Source organism: Blennius ocellaris, assembly GCF_963422515.1.
Source record: "Blennius ocellaris genome assembly, chromosome: 7".
NCBI classification, from domain to species: Eukaryota; Metazoa; Chordata; class Actinopteri; order Blenniiformes; family Blenniidae; genus Blennius; species Blennius ocellaris.
In genome coordinates, this window is record NC_137656.1 from 23,045,253 (window position 1) to 23,068,324 (window position 23,072).

At 45.5% G+C, this 23,072-nt stretch overlaps 1 protein-coding gene across 2 annotated transcripts in view; it reads left to right on the forward strand.

The window, feature by feature from the left end:
* ncor2 (nuclear receptor corepressor 2) overlaps positions 1-16,504 on the forward strand; it is an 88,589-nt gene extending 72,085 nt beyond the window's left edge. The window contains exons 28-46 of one of the 2 annotated variants that reach the window (XM_080499181.1): positions 2,930-3,080; positions 3,197-3,346; positions 3,501-3,593; positions 4,120-4,334; positions 4,420-4,765; positions 4,936-5,139; positions 5,567-5,842; positions 6,685-6,837; positions 6,931-7,206; positions 7,344-7,530; positions 7,622-8,004; positions 10,189-10,310; positions 10,539-10,699; positions 10,837-10,971; positions 12,446-12,588; positions 12,702-12,755; positions 13,669-13,848; positions 15,243-15,422; positions 15,509-16,504. In XM_080499181.1, coding sequence (XP_080355307.1) covers positions 2,930-3,080; positions 3,197-3,346; positions 3,501-3,593; positions 4,120-4,334; positions 4,420-4,765; positions 4,936-5,139; positions 5,567-5,842; positions 6,685-6,837; positions 6,931-7,206; positions 7,344-7,530; positions 7,622-8,004; positions 10,189-10,310; positions 10,539-10,699; positions 10,837-10,971; positions 12,446-12,588; positions 12,702-12,755; positions 13,669-13,848; positions 15,243-15,422; positions 15,509-15,702 — 3,603 coding nt within the window. In that variant the 3' untranslated portion in view covers positions 15,703-16,504. The remainder of the gene's footprint in view (positions 1-2,929; positions 3,081-3,196; positions 3,347-3,500; positions 3,594-4,119; positions 4,335-4,419; positions 4,766-4,935; positions 5,140-5,566; positions 5,843-6,684; positions 6,838-6,930; positions 7,207-7,343; positions 7,531-7,621; positions 8,005-10,188; positions 10,311-10,538; positions 10,700-10,836; positions 10,972-12,445; positions 12,589-12,701; positions 12,756-13,668; positions 13,849-15,242; positions 15,423-15,508) is intronic. The other variant, XM_080499182.1, reaches the window with a different exon arrangement.
* The last annotated feature ends 6,568 nt before the right edge of the window (positions 16,505-23,072 follow it).

Here is a 23,072-nt window from a genome sequence, read left to right on the forward strand (position 1 = left end):
CAGCCTATGACTGCATATGCTGGGTCTTTCATAGTAGGTTGGTACGTTTGACCTGACCATTTACTGTAGATTGAGAAGATGCCAGTTGACCTAGACTTGCTTTCAGTGCATTTTATCATCTGAGCAATTTCTTTCTAAATTACAAATCCTCAGTCAGTATTATGATGTAATGCACAGACATTTCCCGTTTTCGTTACTTTACTCTCAATGTAACAGAGCTTCCAGTAATTACCGCTGTGGCAACTCTCATGCCTGTGCGAACAAGTGTGTATCTCTTTGCGTGTGTGCACGCTGAATATTCTGCTGACAGCACTCAAGTTAAAGTGTTGCGTTATAACAGACAGCCCAGCAAACAGGCCTCTTCCCCTTTTATTTGGAGAACCTCTGCACAACCTCTGAAATTCATCTGAATCAGTCAGTTGCGGAATTGGCCTCTGTGTAGGGTTGGCACAGGCACGGGGTATGTATCTGAGGTTAAGTAAGGCCTACGGGTGGCGCTAGACTTCTTGATGTCATTCTGAATGACAGTCTTGTAAAAAAGAATACAATTGTGTTTCCTATACTTCCGAAATGCATTTACATCTCGGCATGGTTCTATATTATTGGATTATATTGGGAGACCATCATTCCTATAATGTAATAGATTAATAGCCATGCCTTGAACATGTAATCTGGTTAAACATTGTTGCATTTTTCCATTCATCTAAATAATCAGTTTATTACCTGATATCACTTTCAAATGTTATAACAATTCCTCGCAAGTGTGTCACATGATCATTTGACACAGATGTTTTTAGTTCTGCATGGCAGCAGTATATTTACGTAACACATTACTTTGTTAACCTTCACCTCCTTTTTGATGGTTTTAATTGCCGCCACATGACGGGTGATTGTGCGTATAGATCTGCTCTCGTTGATCTAATTTGTCAACCTGACAGGTGGCCTTTTAATTTGTCCGTCATTGTCAGCCGCAGAAAATATCCGTTCCGTGCGACGTGGCCCAGTGTTTGCCGTCGCATTATGGTAGCTGAGTGGTGTGATGTGGCCAGATTGAAGTCAATCATTTCTAAGTACAATCAATTCTCCCAGTGGTAAATGTTCGTGCCGTTCATATGGATGCAGCCACTGGCCTCTGACCATGCGGCACAAAGCCCATAAGTCACATTCAGCAGCCGTCCTGCATCTGAGCATTATACTTGTGATTAAAGAGAGAGCAGCGGCGCTGGTGAGAGGTCATGCGGCAAGCCAAGTGCTGCAGCTGCTGGATTTCCCTGCTGCTGTGACATAACCACAGCTCTGAGTGGCCCAGTCACCCTAGCAACAGGTACACACTGTACCGCGCATGTTCCCGCTTTTATTCATCTATTTACTCTCAATCCTGGCAAATGCAGGTCATTGATATGCCTGCCCACTGTAATATCACATCCAACTGGCATGCAGATGACAAAGTGTCGAGGAGGCTGCCGTCCAACATGGTAAATTAGTAACAGATAAGTGAATGATTGTCACAGTGATAGGGGAGATAGCTTTATTTGTTTAACTTGCTCCTACATCAATGAGTATTTGCCCGCGTGTCACTGACACGGCATCTTTACGAGAAGATGCAATCTGCTTTAGTGCCACTTGATCCTGTAAACAGAAACCCGCCATTAGGCAAATTTTACTAGTGTGGCTTTCCACAGTTTTGTCTGTAAAAAAAATAGAAGGTGCGACCAGCTTAGAAATGTACTTTTAAGCACTACTATGTATCTTTTCAGCCATCTACTCCTGCCCTCACCTGGCAGTGGAGAAGTGTGACTCACCCACAATGGACGAGTGTTATGACTCAAGGTTTTTTTTCAAAGCTGCCTGTTGTCGTCTGCTGTTGCCAAGTATTGCACCTCCGCTTCTTCTGGGAGTACTACTTTGTATTTCAAAGCTGAGCGTTTGTGTGTTTACTTTGCTGGATTCCCGTTATGTCAGCGCTGATGCGAACACATTTTCTGCTTTGAAAATAATAAATTCAATACACTCCGTATATAACAAAGTCTACTATACTGGGGCTCTGTCTACTGCATCACATACATTCCAACAGCTCTGAAAAGAAGAGCAAAGGGTTTCCAATCACTCACACCAGCCGTAGTGGAACTGTTTTTTCGATCGGCATTGTTATTGATCTGTACAATAACTCGTTAATGGCCTTCCTTTGTCAGAATGATTTGGCATCCATGCTCTAACCTCTTGTCATTTCACTAGTAGCAGGAATCTCATTTGTGTTTCCTCTTTTGATTTAAATGCACCACAAAAAGTAAGAACTATTCTTTGGATATATTTTATTTTAAAGATCGAAAGGCCATTTGTGCCACGGTTTAAAAAGTAAATAAACCGTGCTACTATTTATTTAGCCAAACAACAGTGCTGCAATAACGAAATAATATATAAGCAGTGGTGGAGTCGAGGTTAGGTAAATGCAGAAAGTTCACCACTGTAGATCCTTCACCTCCATTTGCTCATGTTATGAGGATTAACTTTGATGAGCCAAGGCTCACTTACAAAGCAATGATCTGCTGTACCAAGCACACGTTTAATTGATTACAGATTACAAGTGCTGGATTAAATCTGTCCTTCCACAGTTTGATTACCCGTACCTGACATACTTGAGGTTATTCATTCTAAACGCTTCTACCCTATGCTGTTAACTTGTGAGTATATGGAGGACATGCACCATTTTTAGTTTTTTGAGCCACTGAAGCACAACGGCATATCTGAAAACTGTTGAGTTTGAAAGAATACGCGGCTTGTTAACTGAGCCATCTGGGACTCGAGGCCATCTCATTGCTCTAATCTGTTGTCAGAATCAGAAATCAGACATGAGTTTTTATAAAGGACGGCTGCGGCTGCACTCTGTGGTGACAAAGTGCAGGTCTCATTTCTCCTCTCAACACCACAGGGGACGCCAGCTGATGTGCTATATAAGGGAACCATCACACGTCTAATCACAGAGGGCAGCGCCAGCCGAGCAGAGCGGGAGCGCGATGAGGCTCTATCCACAGGAAATGTGCTGTTTGAGGGCCTCATCGGGAATATCCTTACATATGACCGTGAGTATTGTTCAGGTTGTGGCGTTTCCCACCAAGATTAATCGATGTCAGTCGTATTATCGCGGCGCTTAGAAATACCGTCCGCTCACTGAAAGTACTATCTGTGTCATCCGTAGGCGCGTCGTCGCAGACACCCAAAGACGAAAGCCGATGCCCAGGACAGTCGGGGGACATGCTCGGTCTGAAGCGTCCGTATGACGTCATGGAGGGGGGGATCTCGAGAGGACTGCCTATTAGGGACTCACTGTCTGCTGCCAACTGTGAAGGCAAGAGATGTGCAACCGCTGTGTTTTAAACTTAACAGGAAGCATATTTGATTTAATATTTCACATATCTGCTGCCATTTGAAACCCGTCAAAAGACATCTGACCCTTGTTGTGTGATGAAGTGTTTGGCTGACGTGTCACTTCTTGGCCTCAGGTCTGATCGGTCGAGCCATGCCACATGACAGGGACAGCCCGCATCACACACACTACAAAGATACTCATCACATCCGTGGTTCCATTTCGCAAGGTAAGACAAATCCACACATTTCTTGCTGTATGTTTACCCAATTTAACTGTAACTTGCATTTTATCCGAAGAGACTTTTTTTTTTTAAATTCCATCATGCATTCACGTGTCATGAATATATGTGTTATTTTGTCCAGTAACTCTGTTATCCATCTCCGTGCACTCCGGTTGTGAGGCTTTCTCTGAAAGCGCATGATCTGTGTGCTGACTCATTGATCACAGACCAAAACAGCCTTTGTTCCTCTCAACAAGCAAATCATCTTACCAGAAGTCATCCACTGGCAGCGCTTCCATATTCATTTTTATATTTATCTATCTGATAACAGCTCGGTTAACTCAGCATGTTAATTCATATTGACTGGAGATGGTTTTAGATGTAGTATGTCTTACATCCCCTGGTGGTTCTGCTGAGCTGATATAATCCTATTAGAAGCTTTGTTTCTATCTGCTTCTTCCTCTTGGCGAGAAAGAAAAAAACAAAATCTTGTTGAATGAGAATTAAGAATAATACATCCTTGTGATTTCAGGCATTCCTCGTCATTTGGACCCTCAGGATGGTTACCTACGGGAAGCAAAGCAGATGAAAAGAGAGAACTCCCCACCTTGTCGGCCCGGCCCACTTTCCGACCCAATGAAGGGCAGAGAGGCCATCGTGCCCACAGTAAAGGAGGCTGGGCGCTCCATCCACCTCATTCCCAGGGAGGAGATGAGACAGCCTGCTAAGGAGGGCATCATAACACAGGTGAACACATGCTACTAACTAATGTCGAGGTGATTTGGCCCCCGATCGCACGGAAAGACCTCATCTTTGCCGTGCCTCTCTGCAGGGGTCATCCATGAAACAGGAGCCGCCCGGTTCGTCGAAGCGCCACGACGTCCGCTCCATCATAGCGAGCTCGCCGCGTTCCTACCACAACGCACCCTCCCACTTGGAGATGCGGCCGGAGAGGGGGCGATATGACGAGGCACCTAAAGGCCGGCCCAGTGCTGTGGTCAGCACAGGGAGCCCCATAGCTCACGCCTCTCCGCACACGCTGGGGTCCGAGCAGGGAGGCAAAGCGCACCATAGTCCGGTCGGCTACGATGACAAAGGCAACTTAAGGACTTCTTACCCTGGTCCCTCGCATCGTGGCTCGCCACTGTCCAGGGAGCCAAGCCAAAGGCAGCACGAGGGTGAGTGCATCTCCAAAATGCATTGGCTCGCACTCACTTCTTATCGAGTGCTCCTGGTTTTAGGGACGTTTTTACAATTGTTATAGACGTTGGTTCAAATAATTTCAAACGGGAATCCTTCACCCCTCGCAGGCTGCATAGCTAATTCGGTTTTCTCCTTCTCATTCCAGGTCCCAGCAAGAATCCGCCTCAGGAACGCAAAGCCACACCGACCCCCAGAGAGATGAGCGCCACCAAATCGCCGCTGTCTGGCGTCACAGACCCGCAGGCGTACGAGCGTCTGCTGCAGGGCCTCGGAGCCTCGGACGTCTACCGGCAGATCCCCATAGCCTTCGATCCTGCAGCACTGCCCCGTGGCATCCCCATTGATCCAGGTACAGGAGTACAGTTTCACACGTTGATTAAAAAGAACATCATGAAAGTCACACAAACAAACACTTTTACCGTCCGCCTATTGTTACAGCACGTCAGATCTGAATGAATCTCTCGTTAGATGTGGAGTATTTTTTCCCCTCGTCAAAACATTCATCTTAAGGCATTTTTTTATTGTATGTTTTATTCGAATTTTAAGAAATTCCTTTAATTTGAACCCAATGTGTTGAAGTAGAGGCAGAAAACACCAGTGAGATATATAGATAGGCCACAAAGCAGTTCAAACAACCTTTATCTGCCTCATTATGTTTCCCCCTTTTAGTTTTGAAAATAACTTTCACCAGGAAAAGAAATGCCTTCAAAGTCAAAAAGATATTTCCTGCCTACTATACCTTTGTTTAATTGTTTAGTTTGTCCGATTTTTCACAGGTGCTTGTTCTTTTCCATACACAGCCGCCTACTACTTGCCTCGCCACCTCACCCCCAACCCAGCTTACCCTCATCCCTACCCCTACCTCATCCGTGGTTTTCCGGACACCGCGGCCTTGGAGAATCGCCAGACGCTGCTCAACGACTACATCACCTCTCAGCAGATGCACCAGTGGCCGGCAGCGGCCGCCATGGCGGCCCAGCGCTCAGACCTGCTCAGGGGCCTGACTCCACGAGACCAGCCCCTTCCCCTGCCCTACACTGCAGCCCCACGCGGTAAGGCTCACTGACTTTGAGTCTGAGCGGCGCTCGGTTACACGGCTGTTGGGCACTTCGGCTTTATAGGCTGTCAAGTGTGCTACACCTACAGGTGGAGCTGGCTGAGAGCACTTACCGTGAGGGAACGACAGCTGGGTTTATGTTGCCTAGATTGTATTCAATAACAGAAGCACCTGCATGCTGAAATATGAAGTGCAGGCTGTTTCCAGCCAACTTGACCATGTGTTTCAGCTTGCACATCAGCTGGGTAATGCATTCGTAGTGATGTGATTATTACAGGCAGCCAGCCTGCAGTATCAGGCTGCAGTGAAGTCATTCAGCACTTTTTGAGCTGTTATTACTCTCCGGAGTATTTACTTTGTGTTGACTTGAAGTTGTGGCAGTTAGTCAGTTTGGTTTCCGCTGTCATGTATTGAAGATGCACATATCAGCAGACCAAAAGTGAAAGTATTCACAGCGTCTTGCATAAATCATCAGTACCTTTGCCTTAAAGCTGAATTTTTGCAGGTATTTTATTTATTTATTTATTTTTTACATTGTATTCATTCAAGCATCTATCATTCACTCCTTTTGTTCCCATTTGTTTGTGTTAATTCAGTGTTCTCTTCACTTTGTGTTAGTACGTGATTGCATGTTAGAGATGGTGTTTTTCTTGTCATGGCTTTTCACCTCTTTAAACCCAATCAGTTTGGTTCACCACTGAGAAAAAGAAAGTTTGCTTATAGAGTTAAATGAAGTCTCCTGATATAATCTGATATTTTCTTTGTTCCCAACACCAGCCACATTCAGACCCGGCGTTGGGTTGATGTTGACTCTTCTTCTTTCTCTCTGTCCCCCAGGAATCATCGATCTTTCTCAGGTGCCACACTTACCTGTCCTGGTCCCTCCCTCTGCAGGGGCAGCCGGCTCCCCAATGGATCGCATCACGTACATCCCCGGGACAAGCACCACCTTCCCCGGCAGGCCTTACACCACCTCCCCCATCTCTCCCGGTGCGGCTTGACTCCAGCAAAGCCAGCAACAGATGGAACGCATCACCCCCTCACCATTTTCACCATGTTTCCTTTTATTTTTTTCGTTTGCAGTTGGCTCGTCTCACATGAACAAGATGCAGTGCTCGTCATCGTCAGAGCGCGAGCGTGAAAGAGACCGTGAACGTGACAGGGAGAGGGAGCGGGAGCGGGAGAGAGACAGAGAGCGGGAGCGAGAGAGGGAGCGCGAGCGGGACCGGGAGAGGGAGCGGGAGAGAGACCGCGAAAGGGAAAGGGACCGCGATAGGGAGAGAGACAGAGATCGAGAGCGCGACAGGGAGAAGGGCGGATCTCTGGGAAACGTGGAGCATGCGCCCATCTGGAGACCAGGTGTGGAGGAGACTGTTTCTATCGTCTGATCATTTCTGTCCGCAAAAGTCACTCAACAGCCATGAAGTTGCATTTTGGCTGCAGAGAAGAAGGAATGGGCGTTTTTAGTCTGAACGTATGTTGTCTGCGCTCCTCAGGTACAGAGCACAGCTTGGCGAACAGTAGCTGCAGCAGTGTGAGACCCTCTTCCCAATCATACAGCCACCAGCACTCCCCAGTGTCCCCACGGACCCAGGAGAACGTGCAGCAGAGGCCAAGTGTGCTGCACAACACTGGGGGCAAAAGCCTGTCTATCAGCGAACACTCTGGCTCGTCGGTGTTGCGGTAAATTGGCTTCTCGCTCTGCTTTATTAATACACAAATGCAGACGCAAAACAAAATCCTTTGGTATTTACTGTTTGCTTTGTCCCGCCAGGTCCATGCCCCCCGGGTCGTCCCGCTACCAAGTTTACCCTGGCCACCCCCAAAGGACAGGTGTGGCCCCCGATGGCTACCCACCTGCCATGGACTCGAGTGTAGCCAAAGAACAGAGTCGTGACGGAAGCAAAAACAGGGGAAGTCTCCCTAAACATGTGCAGGACCAGCACGGGTCGTCCAGTAAATCTGACCCCAAGCTGTCCAGCCTCAGCCCGGGAGGACTTTACCCTGGTTCTTATTCCTCGGCTACAAGCCGTCCCCCACACCTGCTGCCTCCCCAGTCGGATAACCCTCCTGGCCGCGGAGAAAGCGGCACACCTAGTAGGGAAAAGACTCAAAACAAACCGATGTCCATTCAGGAACAAGAGCTCCGAGCACTCGGTAAGACCACCATGACTGCGGCCAACTTCATAAACGCGATTATTATGCATCAAATTTCTTGTGAAACGGGGATGCCAGAGACGGGCTCGCTTGTTGCCAGCAGCGCCACTGATGGTAAGACGCTCTGGATCCCAGGGTCCCCCTCATCACCCAGACCTTCCCCCGTCAGTCTGTGGCCTTTTGCACGCTGTGGTGATTGGCATTTTCAAATCAGCCCAATTCATTTACATTTTTTTTATTTTTTTTTTTTATTTCAATGCTATAATTTTGCTCTTTTTCCCAGTTTTATTTTTAAATTTTTCTTCTTCTTCACAAACTTAAAGATCACCAAGGGTGCCCCCTGGAAAACGATAATAAAAAGCCTTTCCAAATTGGACCTTGACTGGCTGACACTAAATTAGTAGCTGCAGCTTGATGTTTCATTGATAGATTCAATTTTACTGGCCGACAATTAAGTTGTTCTTTAAGAAGATCCGAGGTGTCCTTTAAGATAGCTTGTGGGACATTAAGGCAAAGCATCCTTTGCTGCTTATCATTTGCTTTTCATAGAAGACGTGACTTGAATTGAACATGTGGCACCCCTCCTCCCTCCCATTCGGCTGCTTACGTTAAACAGAATATTTTACCACGTGCATGAGGGCATAACTCACACATGTGGACTTCATGAATGCAGTGGCTGTGCTTCTGTACTGCATCTCTTATGAGGCAATGTTTCCAGTAAAAGCCCTATTTGAAACACATTGTGCTGGGATACTTTTTTTTTTATTTTGTATTTTTTTTGCAATAACCAAATGTAACCCAGATGACAAAATAAGAAGAGACAATTGGTCCAAAGGTTGTTGTTTTTTTTTTTTTTTTTCACTTTATTTATTTTTTTAAAACGTAATGAAGAGCTTTAGCAGCCAACATAGTCACTCCCTGGGGTCCCAGAGTGAACCAGTGCTGCGAAGGAGAAATGGTGAAGAAAGTGGCAAAGACTTCAGCCTTCCAGGAGGAGGGGGGTACTACAGCTTCTGACCCTCCAAATCTTTGCATGTCCCCGTTTATGGCTCACTGTAATCTATGCAGATTTTTTTTTGGTTTGTTTTCTTTCTCTTTGTTTCGTTCTTCACACACGCCAAACGCTCAACACATTTCTCTCAATCAAGCCTCTGGGGGGGGGGGTTGTCATTTGGAATGTGATTTTTGTTCTTTTGATTTCTTCTTGTAGAGCAATGTATCACATCTGTATATTGTAGCAGGCTTCAGGGCAAGTGACAACTGCATGCTGAGTTCAAATGTGAGCCAATGTTCTCGAACGTACAGTAGTAAATAGAAAACATGCTCCTCTGAACAGATAAGTGGGTTGTCACCTCATTGTAGACTGCAGACTGTTGTGATGTGCCTCACAAAAAAAAAGATATGTTGTTGCTAGCTAACAACAAAAACCACAGCATCTTTTTGCCTGAACCCCTAGGGGGGGTGGGGGGACGAGTCCTCTCTGGGAGCTCATACAGTTTATCCCCCCCCCCCCCCCCCCCCCCCCCCTCCACACACACACACACACACACACACTCATCTTACATCATCCTCTTCTCACATGTACCGCAGTGCAAGTGTTGTGTAATAGAACACATAGTGAGACATGACACAAAGGAAAAAGGCTGGAAATGGGCTTCAAGTCGGTCTGCAGACATGCTGCTTCAGTACGCTGACAGTATGACTGGAATCATCGTCTCTTAATAGTCTTACCTAGCCGTGGTCTTCTGTGAGACACGATGTGACTTTTGAACTTCCTAATTTTTAAGCCACTGAAGCAAAACCAGACTAATATAGCACCATTTCTGGTCAGAGCTCTTTCTTTGAAGTATGCAGAGTACATGCTAAAAATAAAGAAGAGATCTACAGTAACTTGTCTCACAAACACTCAGACATGCATATTGGAGCGTTTCTGTAGGAAAGCTTGCCCTTTGTGCTTTCATGTGTCATGAAACGTGTCAAATGAACATCCACTTTAAGTGTCGATGGATGAACACACGTTTGAGAAGTGCATGCTTTCCTCAGGACATGTTCTAGTTTTTCATTGTGTCACCTCAAACTGGCAATCTGGATTAATTTTTACCTGTGCGGATGGGATTTTCTTTCCCCTCCATCTGTGTGTGTGTGTGTTGTGTGTTGTGTGTGTTATTTGGATGCAACTCTCAGCTGCTCAGCCACACGGTCTGTACCGCCCTCCGTCTGAGGAGCGACTGTCTCCAGGCCAACAGCCCCCGTCCCCCTGCGTCAAAGGCAGCCAAAGGGTGGTCACCTTGGCACAGCACATCAGCGTGAGCACACTCGATACAGCATTACAAATGTCCAGATAAATCAACCTGATTTCAAGTGATCATCTTGTCACGGTGGTGTTGTGATGTCAGTGAAACTTAACAAGTTGAAGTAATGCGATGAACAAATTGTAAAAGACAATAAATGATGCAAATTGAAACCCCGGGATTTGTATTTACACCACATGCTATTGTGTAACGTCTGACGTAAACGAGTGTTTTCGCCAACAGGAGGTGATAACTAAAGACTACACCAGGCAGCAGCAGCAGAGCTACCACGGCTCGCCTATCCTGGACTTGACCCGTCCACCCAGTGCCTCCCAGCCCCCACCCACGTCACAGGAGTCTGCCCAGGGGTCCCGCTACTCTGAGGGGGAACGAATCAGAGACCGGTAAGAATTGGACGTGCAGGTGATCTCCATCCTGCGTCCAGCAGAGACTGGGATATGTATTATTAGTGTCGGTGCAACGTAATGGAGATCACCATGTTGTTTACGTTGCGTTGTCCTTGTGCGTGTGTCCTCTCCAGCTCTCCCCTCCAGTCCAAGACATCACCCGTCAGTCTTTCAAATGATGGCATCGAACCAGTGTCCCCGGCTGGAGCCAACTCTGAGAACGACGCCCAGGGAGGGTCGTCCTACTCCAGCGAGCAGGGGGAGCAAGGGTAAAGCCTTCGGCTTTATTATTGACCCAATTCACAGAAATCCCTTGGAAATCAAGTCAAGCTCGAGTCAAATATTTTCCAGTATTCAAACAAAGTCTGGCCTTAATCATCTCGTTTATTTGTGTTGTTAAAACAACGTCCAAAGGTTTGGCCTCCTGGGGCTTCTGGCTTCCTCTCGTCTAGTTTCTGAGGATTGGCAACAAAACACAGGGCCAGTCAGATAGGAAGTGGTGGTCAATGGTTGCCACTGTGAGAGTGTGTCCTTGTTTTATCAGGAGTGACACTGCCAGCTCTCTCTCTCTATCTATCCATCTCTCTCTCTCTCTCTCTCTCGCTCTCTGGGAACGATCGACCATTGGCTGCTGTTTCCTTCCCGGCATCCAAACTTCAGATTCATGCGAAGAAATTAAGTTTCTGTCCCAGTTGTGAAACACTGGATTCATTCTCGCCGAGATACGGGAGCTGTCACAAGCTTGTGTGTCTTCTTTAGCCTCGTTTTATGGACTGTGACCATTTCCTGCACTTTGTCCTGCCGCTTTCTGCTCATTTCCACCCAGTCACTACTGGTTGTCACATATTTGTGGCGTCGGTCATTTTCACAGCCCTGATCTTCAGGCCATATTACACTACGTACCTGATTGCATCTCTGCTACATATTAGTGTTTCGCCCAAATTTGTTCTGCCAAAGAGTTTTAGTGTTGCAACAGTTTCAGTACTCATTCGTCAAACATGAAATAAAATGTTACTTTACTAAGAAATTACCTTAACGGGGAGATATGCCATGAATGTTACACTGCTGTGCAGGAGAGACGACGGTAATGGAGGAACACCCACAATTTGCAGGAGTGGATGGTTGAACTTGACTGACAGGATTTAAAGGAGGAAAACAAAGAGAAAGGGGAAAAAAAATGTATAATGTACTTAATTATTTAGGCTTATTCTTAAGCTTTGCATACAGATATTTATCAACCATATTTGATAGCCTGCTTTCCTTCCCGTTTCTTCTTCTTCTAAAAAAAAAAGACAATCACAATAGACATAGGGGGAAAAAGAAGCAGCTTTTTAAGAGTTTTTAGAATTTGCCTTATGATGCCGAAACACTGCCGCTTTAACCGTAGGATGCTTTCATTTAAAATCTGTAGGGCAGTGTTGTATTACACAGTAATAAATGTGTCAACAAGGTCCTGTAATCTCTTGCAAAACCCAACAAGAAAAGTAAATATCCCAATCAGACATGTTTTAAATCTATAAATCAAGAAATATGCGATTTGGTGAAGCTTTACTCTTTTTCCGGAGATTCTTCAAAAGGCTGAGACTGTCCACTTTGAAATATCTTCATGAGAGCCATGTAAAGAGTTAACCATTAAGCCAAGTTGGATTAAAGCAACATAGTATGAACTATGGGAACAGAACAGTGGTGTGGTCATTATACGGTGGTGTGATCGCTGATGTGGTGCCGCTGTGCCTCCTGCAGGATGGGCTCCCGCTCTCCCCCCAACACCTCCCAGCCTCCAGCCTTCTTCAGCAAGCTCACCGAGAGCACCTCGGCCATCGTCAAGTCCAAGAAGCAGGAGATGATCAAGAAGATGACCGTAGTCGGAAACGACAGTGATTTCAGTGAGTTGGACTCGCTCTAGTATAACACTCCCCAACTCGTCCTGTGATTTTATTGAAATAATGATGAAATATATGTCCAGATCTTTAAAAAGGAGCCATGTGCTGTATTTCAGATGCTGGTCAGCCAGGAACAGAAATCTTCAATATGCCAGCATCTACAACTGCAGGTAACCACATCCATATTTAAGTACTTCCATAATACATTATTTTACCTTTTATTTCTGAGACAAAACATGTCGGTAAACGACAATAAGGACATTTTATTGTGGCTGAGACAAAGTACCACGAATTTAATGCCGACAACATACAAGATGCAGCTCAGGTTCCTCATAAAAACACGTCAAGTCAGGTGATCTGGTTCCAGTGCTTTCACCAGACCGGACGCACTTTGCCTTTGGCCACATTCACACGTGTATGATTGACACACCCAGTGTTGACGGCTGCCCTGCAATGTGCTTGGCCGCCTCGGCGTTTGCTATTGGATGACGCTCAACTTGCTCTCTATTTGAGCTGCGGCCCCAAGACTACATGTGATGATCATTTCAGGAACAAAGAAAAAGTGCTTCACCGAAATGCTCACTCCTGGGAGGACCAGGGCCGTCGGCACACTATCAGCTGGTGAAAGGGAAATAAGTACAGTTCCAATCTCAAGCTTGTTTTGTCGGCCAAGAAAGTAAATTCTGAAACGCCTCGTTAATGCAGGTCGATACAGGGATGTGAGTAACGGTGTGAAGCGATATCAGACTGCTGAAATAGTGAAAATATGTATTGAAGTTGATTCACCATCGCAGTGAATCATGTGGGCGTTCTTTAGTCACTGCCAGCTCATACGTTCTCCAGTGACTCACACATGTGGCAATTGTGCTCTCGCCACGTTTTCTCTCGGATTTCATATTGTGGAGGTGAAAGTGTGTCACTGAGCTCCATTCTTCACACTTCATGACCTCATTCTTTTGCCCTTGTTTTCAGTATTTTAATTCCCAATCCGACGCTGGTTGTGTACCCCCCCCCCCCCCCCCCCCCCCCCCCCAAACTGGTCTTGCTTCTTGTGGCGCCTCCTGACTGTGCTCTCCTCCACAGGACCAGTGAGTGTCCGCAGCCACCCCGTACAAGAGGCTCCGGGCAACTCAATCGGCCTGGAGGCCATAATAAGGAAGGCCTTGATGGGCAAATACGACGAGTCGGAAGAACGTTCCCCTTCCAGCGCTGCTAACACCATGAACTCTGCTGACGGACGGGGCGACGACTCGTTCTCACAAGGTCTGACTGATCTGACGACTCTGATCTGCCACAAGTTAACACGCATTCTAATTGTTTGAATACAATATTGAGAGCAACGGGTTGTTGTTTTTTTCCTGCTTCGTATCTTCTTCAATCAATAATGTAACTTTTTCTCATAATGCAACTTGTGTATAACCTTTGTGCAAATCTAACTGCTGCCTCTATCTGAAGCGATGTAGAGTATTTGTAGGTTTTCTAGCTGAAGCCTCCATGTCAGACGTGATCAGTTGGTCAGTTCATTGCAGCCCGCCAGCCAATTTAAAAAGAAAAAACAGTTTTCATTGGTTATGAAAAGTCCGTTTTGACAAACTAAAATTACAAATAGTCTGTATGAGATCAACAATAAATAAAAATGTTTGGAAATGTAGCCATAATTTCAATTTTATTTGAATTTGAATTTGTTGAACGTTTGGTGGCGAGATCTGTTCTCTTTATGTTTACACATTGCAATCATTCCTCTCCAAAAAGAAAGCCACCAAACAACTCAGCGCTGTTGTGTGTTGGCAAATATAAGACTCGGGATCCAGTGTACATAAAGTTCTCAATCACAACTCCGTGTGTGTGACCCGGTGTCAAATCCTCCTCCGAGGAGCTGGCAGTGTGTTGGGTTACATAAAATAACAAGGTTTGTTGTGACGCACAATAAAAACTGCAAATAGACATGGTTACAAGGGTGATGAGTCCAGATTGGTTGTCTGGGACAGAAAAAGATTAAACAAATAGCACAATTTCTTGTGCGGCCGCCACAGAAAACCTTCAGAACAAAGCAGCGAGACGCCGCCAGTTTTCTAAACTGGATATTGAACAAGCTTCCATTTTCTAGAGACGACCAGTTACTGCCTTGTTCTGAATGTCGGGGGGCTCTGCTGAAGTTTAGATGAAGATCGAACCAAACTGTGTGTGTGTTTTTAATGTAGGCGTTCCCTTTCTTTGTTTAAATGAAGACGTCAACAACACGCAGGATTAAAGGGCAATTTAATAGCAGTGACAGAAAACAGGCTTCATGTTTCCTGCTTCTAAATTTTAATGTCACTTGCTCCTCCGATCCTGCTTCTTCCTCTCAGAACATTTCAGTTGCAGTATTTTTAACAGTAACTTCCAGCGCTTGTTGCTGTGCAGAGTCGTGGTTTAGTCAACACACCTGAGCCCATCAGCAGATAAACTCCAACACCCACAAACTGTGGCGACTTGTCGCAACGCCAGAAGCTGAATGTTGGACTTTCTCAGACATATAAAAAAAAAAAGGGGGGGTTTATTAGTGAACCAGATGTGATCAGTCCAAACCTGTTGTCCAGATGGTTTGAAAGTGTTTCCATGAATAAAGGACACGTTTGGGACACTGCAGGTTGACGCCGCCCTCTTCTTGTCCGCAGGTGGGACAAAGACCTTAAAAGGCAGCGGGCGCTCCAATGGGCGCAAGGCCAAGTCCCCCGGCCCGGGTCTGTCCGGCGGGGAGAGACCGTCTTCGGTGTCCTCTGTCCACTCGGAAGGAGACTGCAACAGGCGCACTCCGCTCACCAACCGTGTTTGGGAGGACCGGCCTCTTTCTGCAGGTGTGAGCTGGTTCTGGAGTGGCTGGCCGAGCGAACCCCCCCTCCTCCTCCCCCCCTAACGCCTCCTCTCGCTCTGCCTCCTGCAGGTTCAACGCCGACCCCGTTCCCCTGCAACCCGCTGATTATGCGTTTCCCCAGCGGGACGGTGTCTGCTCACTCCCCGTCCTCCGGCCAGCAGGGGGGCCAGCAGGGCCCGGGGCCCGGGCAGGGTCGGTCCTGGGAGGAGGAGCCCAAGCCTCTGCTCATGTCTCAGTACGAGACGCTGTCCGACAGCGAGTGACCCGGAGAGACGCGACGACGACAGCGGGACCCGCGACAGTCCACCACCTCCGTGATGCTGCAGCCAAACACACACACTCACACACAGATACAGGTTTCGCCCGCGGGCCGACACACATCATTCCACCCTGCGTCAGAAAGGATTGCGTCGTTATCCGCGGCGCTCCGAGCAGAGATGAAGTGACACTGCTGCTCCCCGCGCGCGTGTGTGTGCGTGTGCGTGCGTGTCTGTGTGCGCGCGTGTCTGTGTGCGCGAGTGTGTGTCTGTGTTTGCGCCTACATGTTATGCATTCACTTCAGGACTACTCTAAAGGACAAATCACTTTTTTTTTTTTAAGCTACTTTTCCTCACTGGCCTTATCGACACAGACGCATTGACGTGCACCTTCGCGGTCTGGCGCGCTCACCCGGGTGTGGCGGGGACTCTGGGGTCGACATGGAGCCCACCGCTCCGGTGACGCATAAATCTGGCGAGCGCCAACCCCCGCCCAGCGAGGACCCCCGCCCAGCGAGGACCCCCGCCCAGCGAGGACCCTCGCCGTGTTTCTTCTGGGTGAACTCCGGGTGCATGCGGCCTGCGCACTGCTACCACTACAAAGAAAAACACGGCGAGGGCGACAGGAGGAGACTCAAGAAACATCCTTTTTATTTTTATTCTTCCTCCTCGTTTTAGGTTTTGTTTTTTTTTCTTTCTTTGTTTTCCTCCTTTAAATTCTGTCAGTCCAGTCCTGTGTTTGGTGAGCTCAGACCTTTAGTACATTTTGATGGTGAACTTTTAATGGTGTCATTTTGTTGTCTCTTATCTGCAATGATGTATCTTTTTGGGGGGTCGGGACAAGAATCTGTGGGGCGGAGATTATGTGGGGGCTCGGGGGGGTCATATCATTGGTTTACAGGGTAAACATGCTGTTCAATGCTGATGTCATGGTATATTTTATGGTATATTTTGGGGGGCCTGCTGACATTAAGGGGAAGTGATCTGCCAGACAGATGGCACTGAGACAAGTGACACTTTCTCACTGTTTTTATATTAACCATGTCTGTGTTTGTTGAAGCAGTTTTTTGAATATTAAGCACTTAGTTGTCAGTCGGTTCACAACGGCATCTTTGAGAATCTGTGTTTCGTGGAGCTCGGTGAGAAAGAAAAGACTCAAGCGCAGCGTAAGAATCCCTCTCTGTGGAGGCGTCCTTTCAACACCCTTCTCTCTCTCTCTCTTTTTTTTTTTTCCTTTGGTCTCGCCACCTTTTATTGTTTCGCGTGCCCACACTCAAAGCGACAATCACATTTTTGGTGAAGGACAAGTGAAGCCGCTTGGAGCAGGTCGCACACCGACCGCCAAGCCGCTGAAAGGGTCAATTCCGCCGCATCGCTCGGGAGTTCTTCTCGCATTAAAGAGGTGACGACAAAAAGCCATCTTTCTACGACCCCAGGGTCCGCGGCGGCGGCCCCGGCCCACCTGCACCCAGTCTGGGAGCTGTTGTGACAGCCTGACCTCTGACCGTTTACTGCCTGGTAGCGACTCCACACCCAAGCAGCTTGTGTACAGTTATGAGATATTCCTAGTGTTAAGTGCCATTTATTTTACATATACAGTACTGAAGTTACCAAGTGACGCACAATTTTTTTTTTTGCCCCCCCCCCCCCCCCCTTATTATACTGTCCACACCGGGAATTCTAAAACAACACAAAACATTTTGAAGAAACATCCCTTTTTTTGTTGTTTGTGTGTGTGTGTGTTTTCATCCAAATCCATCACTGCCTTAGCTTTCAACGGTTTCACTCATCAGATCCACTAAACCGAGCAAAACCTGTGGCGGCTCGGCTCGGCGGGCCGTCTCCACGGAGACCCTTCACTTACTACTTGAAATGTACTTCACCACACCCCCGGGGTGTTTGGAGAGGAAGCTGAGGGCGACGCGGAGAAGTGTGTGCGCGAGGCCGCAGTCGATGGTTCGGAAACACTCGCCTCCGTCTGGTTTGATTTTCTTGTTTTGTTTTCACTTTTTGGAGCAGATTCTCACAACACGAGCGAGACTGTTATAGGACTACCTCCTCTCCCTACATCCTACCTGAGCATGGCGGAAAGCTCACCTCAACCCTGTTTCAAGCAGATCTTTTTATCGGGGGCTGATCAAGAGACCCGAGGAAGGTTCACAGTTTGATCAGATGAGGCAAAAGAGAAAAAAGAAATAAAACACAGCCAGGCTCTCTACTCTTTATATCATTGATCCGTGGATAAAATTGAAGAATGTGATGCTAAATAGACTAAAGCCATATCCAGCTTTCCCCAACACTGATAACTGTTTTTAAAAAGGTATGAAATTGATTTTAACTTGCTTCCTATTTCTTGTCGCTGCCGTTTGCTCCGTGTTTTATTAGAAAATCAAATGAATCATTCACACTTTAAAGGACAAAAACTGAATGCCGATGCGTTTCCCTGGACTGTCCAGGGGTGGGTGGGTGGGATTGACATATACATATACATTGTTCAACCATTTTGTGCATATTTTTTTTTTTATTATAACCCACTGTATAATAGCAAGGATTGTATATACAACTGAAGAGATGTAAATATTTATGTGGCTTGCTTCAAGGTTGGTATTACAAAAAAAAAAAAGAAGAAGAAATATTCACATGGTTAAAATTCTACATGCCCACCAGCAAGCTTTGTGGATAGCAGTGTAAAAATGAAAAACAAAAAAAAGACACTGCCTTAATGTTTAAATAAAAAGCTTATTGCCATTCATGGTCTCAAAGGGTCTTCATTGGTCTATACAGGATATAGTAATGGAGGTGAAACTCCAGCAGGGGGCGGTAGAGTCCTGGGTTTTGAATTGCAGTGATTTAGATGAAATGGCTGCTTTTGTGCGTCTTTGGTCTGAACGCAGCAGGATGGAGAGACGCTTCTCTTTTCTTCATGGCTTTATCCATCTGAGCGTCTCGGGCTGCTGCAGTCGGCCCCAGTGGACGATTAGCAAAGGAAGGTAAACTAATCTATTGCAGATTCCTACAACATTTAGAGAAAGGCTTTCTACTGTATTAACTTAATAGTCGATGCAGCAAGTAACTAGTTACTTTCTCAAGTTATTGAGAAAGTAACTAGTGTGTTATTTTGAAGGGTCTCACTAATTCATTGCATAATACTGTCATATTTAAGACACTTTTTTTTGTATTCATTTGCTCAGGCTTGATTTGTTACTTCCATATTTATTTTTCCCTAAACCTCGGTTATGAAATAGAAACCTCGGGTACAAAATACCTGCTCAGTTAAGAATCAGATATTGATATTAGCACCAATTGATCAGCAGTCCACCTGATGACAAGGCTGTTATCAAGATACTGGAACAATCATTTACTCTTGTTTATAATATGAATTAGATGTTGAAACAATAAGCCTAACTTTACTTTGTATGATCAAAAGAACAGATTAATAAGTTCTTGGTTTGTAATCTGAAATCAGCTAAACCCAGATCTACTGAAACGCAATCCTGTTTACCGTTTACTTATTTATTTACTGTCAAATCCAGTTTTAAAATGTTGGTTTTCTTGCTGATGTGACAAGATTTTAAGTTACTGATGCATCAAACAAGATTTCTGCTCATGCAAACGTTTCTAAATTCGTTTAGTTTTCTAGGGAGTAGTTTTGAGTTCTGATTTTAAAAAAGTGGTTTCATGCAAAGAGGCTGGTGTGTTTTCTTTGGATGCATGTCTATTATCCTCACTCACTGAGTTTGTATATCAGTGCCACACAATCAATCAGCAAAATGTATATTTACACAAACAGACGCCTCCAGATGACAAACTGAAGTGATCTGTTTTATCGTCTATACTATACAGTGCTGATTCAGCACCTGTTGACTTTCAGGCCTGTTGAGGTGTAAAAGCTGTAAAGTCATTTATTGTAATTAAAATAGCAGAGTTTATTAAACTGTAAGTGATCGTTCAGTTGGTTGACGGTGAAACTGCAGTCACCAAAACCTCCACTGAAAGAAAAATACTTCTTTCAATGGGTCTAATTATATTAATAAGAGAGAACCAGGAGTTCGAATCTCAAACACCAAATAGACAATAATCATCATTTCATTGCTGTTGGTAAGTTACCAGTCACCAGGAAAAATTTGCTCTAATAACAGCAATTTGTAAGTTCAAAGGTTAATCATGCACTGCAGCGATTGGCTGAATCACATCACACAGCTTTTTAGTTTAGAAATAATAGATAAATACAGGTTTTATTGTTGTATTTATTTATTAACGAGGCAACAAATTATAATGTTCACATATTAAAAAAAATTGAAATAAAACACTTAAAACAAATCCCGTATCTTGGGGGTGCTATGGGCTTTGACTCTGCTAATAAAGCCGCCGGTGGATCCACATGCTGCTTGTTTTCCACTTAAAGCTCAACTTTTATTGATCCAGTTGAGCTTTTAAGGGATTTTCTTTACTTCCTGTGGGCCTTTGCTGTTTTGTGCAGTGGTTAGCACTGTGGACTCACTGCAGAAGTGTCATGGTTTGAATCCTCGGTGTGCGGTCTGTATGTTGTGGACTGCTTGGTCAATCAGTGACTGACTCTTAACAGTCGGTGTGCGTCTGTGTCTATAAACTGATCTGTAAATGACGGCTTGGCAGGTTGCAGCCCTGAGCAGCTGATTATTCGTTCTTCCCCTGTGATCTGCTTCATCGTCCTCCTGCTGCAGTGAAGGTCGGACGCTGCTGATGTCCGCTTACGTAACTCCCATCAGCCTGTCAAGGTCACGCTTGGATGAAGTCAGTCGTCCTGTGAGCAGAGTCGGTTTTCCATTCAATATATAGTCAATTCAATATTTTTCGACTCGATACGTCCAGTAAATGTGGTTTTCTGCCTTGGCGCTGACTTTCTTTTATGCAGCTTTTGTTTCAATATGGATGAAGTGAAGTTTTCTTCTCATGGGTCCAGAGGTTGCATGATGATATTGCCAATATAAGATCTAAACTCCAATATTGATGTCTGGCTGAAACAACGTTTCTGTGGAAGCAAGCAGCTGCTGCACACACGCTTCCTTGAGAAACAGATTGGATCTCAAGGACTTTCCAGACTCTTACGATCAGTGTCGACCCGGAATTTTAAACAATTCCTTATGAAAGTAACAAATTACTCACCTGAGTGTGTTGTGTGTCATATTCACATGACAAATAGTTGTATGTTGTTGTTGTACCAGTATAATACTCTACTTTAAAATCATAAATATCTTTGAATTTGAACCTTTTGATCAATTGAAACCAATATGTGTCATTTTATAATGAGACGTTTCTGCTTTACATCTGTTTGTCAACAGTAATTACTGATAGAACTGAATGTCACGTCATCAACAGTGTTGTGCTTTTTGAGAGGAGCGCTTTTTACTGCTGACGATGATTCCGATACTCGGATACTTATTTTTTTGTGCTTTTTATTTTCTTCTCTGGGTTTATTCACACTTCTGATATTTGCTCACACAAAAAGACTAAAAGTGTATTTTGGATTTCTTTGTCTCCACGCATGTTTGCTCTTTAGCGCCTCGAGTGGCCAAAATATTTACTGCACGTCATTTAATTTATTCGTGAGTGTGTGTGAGTGTGTGTGAGTGAGAGAGAGAGAGAGAGAGAGAGAGAGAGAGAAAGAGAAACCAGGGATCGAAACAATTTCAAAGTACAAAAGATATTAAACGTCTCTATGTGTCCGTGGCTCTCAGAGTGTGAGGTCACACTCCCTGGCTCACTTTTTCCAAACTTAAAATTCAAGCCGCCAATTTCACTTGCAAATCTCATCTCAAGTTGAAGCTTTTACTCCAGCGTGACGTGTCACATAACTTTCTCTGACTCTGGCGTCGTGGGCCTGTTTGCTTCACCCTCACGTGTTTAACTGCCTGGATTTATTCACACGAGCCAAACGGGCTCTGACAAATGAGGCCTGGGCGAGTGTGAAGCCGAGGCCGGGGCCCGTCCGCCGCCTCGCCGTCAGGAGGCACCTCGGCCTGATCCGACACGGGAGGGAGACGGATGAGGCGCTGAATGATGCGAGCCGCTGCCGAGGCCCCCGGGGCTCCCGGCCAAAAGCCGAGCTGGCTGCAGGAGCCGCTGTTATTTTAGCTTCGGTCTGATATTTAAAGCCTGCGGAGGATTTACATACAAGACGAGCGGCACCTGAATTTACAGTGTGTGCTCCGGTCGAGGCTGAGACGCCAGAACCTGGGCCGCAATTTACTGCTCTGCTCTGCTCACCTTGTGTTGCTGCCCTTTGTTTAAATAATACCTTGAGAATACTTGTTGTTTTTTTAAATTGGCACTTTTCTGTAAAAATGTATGTATTTTCTAAAGTAGTGCATTTAATTTACATCAGACATCTTTTTGTGCATGCATATAATCTGGGGGGGCTTGGGATAGATAGATAGATAGATAGATAGATAGATAGATAGATAGATAGATAGATAGATAGATAGATAGCTAGATAGATGTGTTGTTGGTTTTTTCACTTTTTAGTGAAGTGGTATCTACAGATCTTGCACTTTTAATTCACTATTTCCATTTCATGCCGCTTTATAAATGGTAAAAGGACTTTACATATAAGTGCTTTACATCATTAATCACATTCATCCATTCACACATTAATGGAGGCTGCCGCCACACGAGGCGCTGTCACTCCAGGCGGAGATGGGAATCCATCCTGCAACCTTCCGATTGCTACCAACCGAGGCGCGCCGTCCCATCTGCATCGACTTTCTATCAGTTAGTTCTGTTTTTATTCTGGCACTGGATTTCTTTTCTTTCAATGTGGGAGAGGAGAAGCTTTTATTTGAGAGGGCAGACGTTACATAATAATCTCACCACGTCGTCACTAAAATCAAGTATTGACGTGTGGCTGAAATGTAACATTGGTGATCATTTGTTTTCTGATTTGATTCGTCACATTCACCCGTTCGCTCACCAGTGCTGATGACAGCTGTCATGCCAGGCGGGATCAGGAATCGACAGCATGGTTGAATGTATTTCAGATTTGTGAGCTTATTGCTTATTTTGATTTGCCGACTTGGAGAGTTGATCCCAAGTGAAGGTGAAGGCAGGATTCACCCTGGAGAGATTCACCCTGCACCCATCAAACACACAGAGACAGTCACACACTCACAACAAATCTCGTCCTCAGTTCGTGTCAAACATGTTTTTGGACTGTGGGAGGAAACCGGAGCTGCAGACATGCACACAAAGCTCAGGACGGAATCGAACCCGTGGTCTTCTAACTGTGAGTGAACAGTAGGAACCACTACACCTACTGCCTCTATGTTCTGTATATACATCATTTTAGAATAACTACAATCCAAAGCGAGTACAAAGAAATGTTCTGGAAACATCAAATG